This window comes from Augochlora pura, chromosome 2 (genome assembly GCF_028453695.1).
Source record: "Augochlora pura isolate Apur16 chromosome 2, APUR_v2.2.1, whole genome shotgun sequence".
NCBI classification, from domain to species: Eukaryota; Metazoa; Arthropoda; class Insecta; order Hymenoptera; family Halictidae; genus Augochlora; species Augochlora pura.
In genome coordinates, this window is record NC_135773.1 from 5,108,186 (window position 1) to 5,116,474 (window position 8,289).

Sequence of the window (8,289 nt, forward strand, 5' to 3'; positions counted from 1 at the left end):
GGGAACGTGTGCTGGTAACAACTTCTTTATATCGCCCTGCTCCTTTCAGCGGTCTCCGCTCGCACCTCCGCGAGGCGATAAGGCGATTATTGTCAGGGCAAACATCTGCCTTCTCCCGTTGTTTATATTATGTATCGTCAGTCACCGTCGCACCTTTTATCTACGGCTTGAGCTCCCGTGTCAATAATCACAGTCATCCGCGATGTTCCAGAAATTTCTTGTCTTTGTGTCACCACAGAGTTTGTGTAAAAAAATTATTCAGGGATAGATATAATTTAATAATAGATAAATGAAATACTAAGCCGTAACTAAACAGCGGATTTAACGCTATTATGGCAAACACGAGTGTTGTGTACTAGATTCCAGCTTATGATCGAAGGAACAAGGAAAGTTATTCTTGGCTCATCTGTCTAGCAATTGATACAATGTTTATTTTGCATAAGAATCAGCGCTTTAATCGGATGAATAATCGTTCTTATCCAGCGGAGAATGTCGACTATTTTTACATACGTAATAACTAATTCCAAACAGATTATTCCCAACAATTACCTTAGATGTTAATTAATGTGCACATTAGACGGTTGCCAGCGTGTCCGTAACGTTTCCTACGAATTCTAAAATAGCAACGCGAGTTTGCAGAAGGGAGAGTCGTGTTTGCCACGATAAAGTCTCATTTCCAGCGCACAATTTTGTTGCAACAAACGAACTGGAGGTTATAATCAACGGTGATTTACCCTGACTACCAAAGTGGCCTCAACAAGTGTTATGTCTCGAGAAGCCCCTATGCGAAAGCAGCACTCGGCGCGGTTGAAATTAAAAGTCCGCTGAGCAAACCCGAGGAACAGGTACGCCCGCTACCCAATCCGCGCGATCCCGAAAGTTTTTCCAGCTGTGCACATGCGAAACTGCATTTATAGGAAACGCCGGCGCGCATGGGGGTTGATTAAACCTATCAAATATTTGTCAAATCGGAATACGATGGAGAGTACGGACCGCCGCGGTTCACGCCGTGGGATGTTCGCCTAACACCAGGATATTAAAAATTTTATTTGAATACGAGATAACGACTACAAACAGTGTAATAACGGTCGATTCGCAGTGTTTACTCCGTACGGCGGGGCACCCGCGCGGCAAGCGAATCGAATTCGAAATGAAAGTTCGCCAATGAACGGGCACAAGAAAGAACGTTTTATCCGTTTTAATCGTTGTTTGAAAATTTTTCATCCGGATCGAAATTCCGACCATCTGCGCGTACACGTGTTCCGCCACCGACGCGACCCGCTACGGCGGAAGCGAGACAACGCGACACCGCCGGAACAACTTTCGTCCTTGTCCGCACGTCTCTCGTCTCTGGCTCTCGCTACTCCACGGCACTCGACAGAGTCACCCTTTTCCACACACAACATTGTCGCCGCCTTTCGAAAGGGGACACACAGAGCCACGACTCTTTCGCCGGCGCATGTTTTATATTTTTTTTTTGCCTCGTCGCCTACCTCCGTCCCGTTCTGTTACGTCGTGTCCCCTCTGCTCTCTTTTTCCCTCGCTGCTCACCACGTGCTACAATATCGCCGGTCCGCATCCGGTGTAACGCCTGTTATTAGGGATGGGCCAGATGAAGCTTTCATTATTCTATCCGAGAGTCCCTTTCGCCTCGACAACAACACACCGTTACAACGGCGAGTAATGGGTGACTTTTTTTTCCTGCTTTCGTCTCTAATTATTATGATTATCGGGCCGAGGTGGGTATAATGGCAACGGGAATAATGTAATTCTTCCTGTGAACGGTGCGTTTACGCTGTGCTTCAACGTTCCCGTCGATCCCGAACACGCCGCCGACTCCTAGGCATTAGTACACATTCTCGCCGGCATTACTGTAATCCGTATTAGAATAAATATATTGTATCCATTTAAACCGGTTAAATCACCGCCGCCGCCGCCCCCTTTATATCTCGCCGATCGTTTACCGTGCCTGTAAATCGATCGAGGATGACGTACGTCTTATTCGCTGGAACTTGGACTGACATAGAAGCTTCTAAATATATTTTTGACAATTTTCTAGCAATAAAATTGGTTTCAGACATTATTCTACATACGTATAAACTTTTTGAAATTAAAAAAGAAAAATATGAAAATAATTCACAATTTCTCTACTCAAAGAAACGTGCGTTTCAAAATACACAAATTGCATGCACTAAGAAAGTAATACTTCAGCACTATTAATAAATATAAAATACACAGTTAATAAATATAAAATGTTCTAACGGGTCAAGCTTTCCAAACGCTAAAATAGTTGAAGTTTATTTACAATAAAATAGACTCCAAACACAGCGCGGAATCACGCTCCAAGATAAATGTGTAAGTTCGCGCGCAGATACGCGCACACGGTCAATCGATCTCGGAACAGCGTTGTGGTTACATGGTTACAACGAGCGAGACGGTTTAATCGCAGCTGCTATTAAAGATCAGTCATGAAATCCGTGCGCCGTGGGAGGGGACGTGAAAGAAACGAGGGGCCCGCAGCTGATCGTCTTCGATTCACGGATCAATAGAATCCGCGCAACCGAGACGAAACGGTTTTTCCACGGTACGGAACCTAACCTCAAAATCGTGACCGTACCGCGCGAGAGCGCGGGACGGAACTTGTTCGCCGTTCAACGGCCACCGATATCTCGAAATCTCGAAACAAGTCTAGAAGGTATGTACACACGTATGCGCGCACAGTGCCAGAGGCACGTGTATCCGACACGTATACACAGCCGGTGCATGTAACGTACGCGCGAACCATGATAAATGTGTGTACCGCGACGCACGTGACCGCATTAGCAGCAAACCAAGCAGGGCATCGAGAAACCGGCGACGGTGGCATTCGGTATTATTATCGCATTTGGTAACCGCGCGCACCGCGAGTTTCTATTTTGATCGAATGTTTTGACGTGCGTTCCATCCTGCCGACGGATAAAACACACGCGATCCTGTTTCGACGAGGCTCGCCTCGCCCCACGTTCCAGAAACGTAATCCGATAGATGATCGAAAGGTGCTACACACCGTTTCTACGCCACTGGACGTGATCAGAATCGCGAGCATACGCCTGGGTACGTAAGTACACGCTGAAATTCGAGCCAAGTCCAGCTACGGTCGAGATCGCGTTACGACGTACAAATTGCTCGAACCGCATAATAAAGACGTAATGCTTCGAGACTCGGTCGTCGAAAAACAAACGGTCTGTGCGAAAACGTATTGTATAACCAGCTCCGTTCGTCACCCGTTAGAAATCGATACATTTTCGGCCGGTGCTTTCGATCGGACGAATATCGTTGCGGAGAAAAAGATATTACACTCACCGGATGCCTGGCAGCAGCGGCAGCCACAGCGGCGGCGTTGATTCCGGCAGCACTGGGATACATGGTTCCTGTGTGGTGATTAACTAATAGAAAATAGAAACACTGTAGTACGTGTTCTTAAATCACGCGAACGAGACGCTTCATGTCACGCAGCACACCGATGTCAACGGATATAACAAGAAACGATAAACAAAAACCGATTTGAATTGCCCGCGCGGGCTACGAGAACGACCGACCCTTCCGACGGCTCTGTCGACGCGATTCGATCGAGAAGGTCCCCGCCTCGGATGCACGACGATGATCCATCGGTGTATCCACGATCTGTCACTACCGCATTCTCACCGTGAACAATAGCCCCGTCCCGATCGATTACTTTCAGTATCACCACCTATTTCTATCGCCGGTTACGTTCATTTGAGGTTATATATGACGCCGACGCCAGCCGCACGAAGTATCCCGTTGGGCACCGAGAGCGTGGCGTGCCCTTTTTACGGTCGGTAAAACAGAGCGATATTAACCACCGCGTTTATGAAAATTGCCGAGTATGGATTCTCGTTTCCTTGGCATCGGACGATAGAAAAGAAACTCTCATTCCACGGTTTCACTTCCTCAACGTGGTTACACCATTACACAGAGACACACTACACTTTAGTTGTTTACTACAGGCAAGACGGTGGCCCGCCGCCACTTTGAGGTTAAGTTTACCAACACTAGCACTGCACACGTCTTTCCGTTGGTACGCGCGAATGCTTCGGGTATTGAATGACGCGCGTCCAGGAATCGTGATCGAGCACCGATTTAAAGAAACCGGTCGAACGTAAAACGTGAAAGCGAGCACGAACGTTTAAAGCACAGACGAACAGCAAGAACAAACCTCTCTCTACAACGGCCTCGGACCGACTGATGGACGAGCAAGTGGTGGGGATGGTATCCCCTCCAATGCAATCTTTCTGTACCCCCACCTCGGCAGGCCGTTACTCCACAGTTAAACCCGCCAAGCACCCCCTCGAATGTCTCTCCTCGTTCTCGACGCTCGTATTAACCGGCGCGATAGCTCCTTCACAATTAAGTCGCGTTACGTAAGGGTCTCGAAAAGGCGAGCACGAAAATCACGGCTCGTTAAAACGTCGGTACCGTCCTTCCTCCTGCCTCTCTTTCCGTCTCCCTCCTTGTTCTTTCTCGCTTTTTGCTTTCTGGCACTCTCTATTTCATAGCACCTGTCCTCTCTATCGTATACTTGATCTGGTTTATCGACCGGCGATGAGGCTCGGATACGTTCATTGTGATTTCGGTGCCATGTTGACACGGCGAGTGACCGGAGTACGCCTTCAGGGCCGTTTTAGTTGACCGTAATTAATCGGGTTTAAAATGAACGGTTATATTCACGTTTAAGCATGACGCGATTGCACGATACATCGATTCTATTATGCACGGTGTGGCGGAACGTTTACTGCTAGACCCCCTCGTTTCTTTGTCTTTTTTTTTCGAGAGGGGCGGAGAGGGGACGAGGGGTTGGTATTTCTACCGATTTCGTCACATCGTAACACGTTGTTCTGCAAGTGGCAATTTCTTTTTCTTTCGGTTCGCATCGATGTTACACAGAATTTCACGATCGCTCACTGTTTGTATGTCAATAAGAGATGACACAACACGCTCGTTTATCAACGTTGATTGCATTCGTTTTTTTCCATTCGACCGCCGTCGCTGATACCACGGTTAACGAGTGTGTGCAAATAATGTTTGTTGACTACGTTCAACTACCTACGGAATCTAGACGATTCAAAGTATCAATCTTAAAGAACCAGCCGGTGACATAGAGGGAATGGTTCTCGGAATACGTGCTTTCTTTCCGTACTGTCCCCATTATCTCTTCGCCGGTACTTTGGGCCGAACAGATACGATTGAGTGGGGGAGTAGAGGGAGAGTAATACAGATACAGATACATCGTTACCTCCGGGGTAATATTGTAACGCGGAATCGTGTATTCAACGAGTGTATACGTCCGACGATTTTTGCAAGTTGAAGCACGAAGACTCCGGAGCCCCGAAAGTTTTCGGTCCCGCAGATACGGTCGAATAAACGAGAGGACAACACGGCGTGCCATGCATACGCGTAGGTATTAGTTGCTTCTCTTTGCTCGTTCAACGTGTGCAAACAAATCGAAAGTTTTTCACAAAATGGCCGTCACCGGGCTGACACGGATGTCCGCATAAACTCTCTCCTTCCCCTCTGTTCTCTTTTCTCTTTCTCTGTCCGTCCTTCTTTCTCTACTCTTTTCCCGTTCGCTCCCGACCATTCCGCCGACTAGCTGCCTCTCTCGCCACTCGTGATTTCCCTTACTTCCCATACCACCACAAATATGGCGCCTCCACCCGTTTTCCCAACCCCTACAACGTACCTCCATAAAGTGAGAGCAAGAGAGAACGCTAGTGTGGATGGAATACATACACAAGCGGCCGATGCGATTGTGTCCCGGTATCCGTGTGTAACGAGCACGATCCTATGCGTGTGGCAAGGGGGTGCCCCTATGTGAATATCGTGCAGCACACAGTCCCAAGCAGTTTCCTACTTGATTGCCGCTATCGTCCGCTCGCTTCGTAAAGGAACTGCTCCGCGCGGACTATACCCTCCGCCTCGACCAATCCGGCCGGGTCTAGCCGCTACTTCGCCAATCGGCGAGCACCGGTCCCCACCAGGTCCTACAGCCGCCGCAAAGAGTCGAATGAAAGCGCGACCTCGGCCAATCGGAGCGAAACTTTTTGAACTGACGGTCGTACGTTAGATCCGCGCGGAGCGTCGCTCGAGCCCCACGGATGTTCCTATACGGAATGAAGGTGCTACGCGAAGCCGCAGCGAAACATGAAAAATAGGGGGCTACATGAGGAAAAACACGGACCGGGTAGGAAGGAGGAGGGCTCTGCGGGATGGATCCTACGAACCGAGACACCAAAGGCTGGCGCAGCCGTGGTTGTGTGGGGCAGCCAAGAGGGAGGGACGGCCGAGGATAGAGGCCGAGGATGAGAATGGAAAAGTAACATAACGAAACGTCGATCCCATTACCTGGAGCTCTCTCGCCCTGCCGCCAGCGTGCACCGAGCCCTGCTTTCGACCCTTAATCCAAAGGAGGATTAGAAAACCCCATTGTCATGCTTCGCGGAACGCGGGATGGGATATATATACATACGTATGTACAGAAAAGCACTCTGTACAATTTCTCCCCTCCCTATTGCCCCTCTCGGTTGCTTTCGCTCGCACAACGAAGGCGCCGGTGCAGGACCCTCCTAATGAAATAAATACGTGACGCGCCGTAGTGACGATGCGATGGTAGTTCTGTTTATCGCCAACCATGAACTTTTTGTGCCATGTGCACAGAGACTACGCGTTTTCACCTCCCCTCCCACCGTCACCCGTTTCGCTCGCCCCTGATCCCGCTGATTCCACCGTTTTCCTTCCTTTCCCCGTCTCGCTCTAACTCGCGCTGTCTGGTTTCCTTGCTCTTTATCTTGTTCCACGGGGCGAAGAAGGAATATAAGGCACTGCCGTGGAGTGTTGGCGAAGCTGTCGGTCGCGCTTGGTCGGCTGCGGTTTATGCGGAGCCGCCTTGCCTGCCGCCTGCCGCAGCCGGTTTGCGTGTTCGCCCGTGTTCGCTCGGTGGATACGTGTCCTCGGTGCGGCTCGGTGCTCACCGAACGACCATGGACGCTGAGCTACGGAGAGTAAAGAGGAGAGATCGAGGGAGAAGGGCGAAGTAGGACGAAGATGAACGTACCGGGAGGAAGCGAGGCCGCAGTATATCGCGAAACGCGAGGGTGAGCGAGACGCCGACAGGCGGCAGAACCAGTCGCTGCGGTCGTTGCGGCTAACCGCGCCGGTGCTCTCAACCCGCGGCGACCTCGGTAACCGCACGAAGAATACGACCCCTTTGCGTCGCTGCGAACTTCTCTCGCCAATTCCGGAGGAGCTCGCCTGCTTCTTTCATTTGCTTTCGTCACGTACCGAAATTTATGTACTACCCAGAAAAACCCGAAAATTCGAACGCCGATTCGTCGTTCTTATTTTTTTTTTCTTCTCTCGCAAGCCGCCCGTGTTCCGCATAACCGCGCGTCACCGCCGTGTATTTCCGTCGTAATTCCGCTAAAATTGACTCCTCGTAATACGCACGTCGGATTATGTTGTTGTACAGAATAGATAATTTGTACGGATAGAACAGGTGCACTAAATCACATGCTTGTTCTCGAGTTTATAATAGTCATCGTTGCGTTCCCGCTAAGAACTCGTCCGCCGCAATGTAAATATTACATCGGCTGCCATTGCACCAGCGGCCGGCCTTCTATTTGTAGCCATTGTGCGCGAGAATTTCCTGGCCGGAAAATCGCTGGGAAAAACGTCGAGGAGCTGGTTTAATTAATTATAATTGGCTGAGTGCATTGAGCAACCGCCTCTTCTGGACCAACGTCCACTTCATCTGCCGCGCGAGGGGGAAGATCTAAGAGCTTGACTTCTGCTTGAATGAGAGTACGTACGTCTCGTCGGCTCGAAGAGGATTTGCGAGGATGATCGAGCGCCGCGGGCAGGCCATTAATACGTTTGAAAGAGCCGTGTCCGCGGCGGATCCTCGAAATAGGTAACCGAACGTCGAATCGCTGGTTAATAACCGGCAATTTGCACGTACGTCGAGGAAACACCGATCGACTCGGTACGCGAAGGAAAAACTTATTTACCAAACGCGTATAATCAAATCTTATTCGGTCACGAATCTTTTCCCTCTCTTCGTCGGTTTCGTCGCTTTTTCAATTTATCTAGCCGCTTCCGGCGAACATTTTCGATCACGGCGTTTGGTCAAATAATGCTTGTAAGGTGCGTCCGGAACTTTCGTTTCGGAAAGTCGATGTTCCGAGAAACATTTCTACCTCTGCGGCACGTACCGTTCGGATTCGGTATAATGGT

General features: G+C 49.6%; 1 protein-coding gene across 1 annotated transcript in view; it reads right to left on the bottom strand.

Annotated features, from left to right (window-relative positions):
* LOC144475498 (protein groucho) overlaps positions 1-4,233 on the bottom strand; it is a 170,741-nt gene extending 166,508 nt beyond the window's left edge. Inside the window, exon 1 of the mRNA XM_078191459.1 lies at positions 3,343-4,233. Coding sequence (XP_078047585.1) covers positions 3,343-3,405 — 63 coding nt within the window. The 5' untranslated portion in view covers positions 3,406-4,233. The remainder of the gene's footprint in view (positions 1-3,342) is intronic.
* Positions 4,234-8,289: the final 4,056 nt, after the last annotated feature.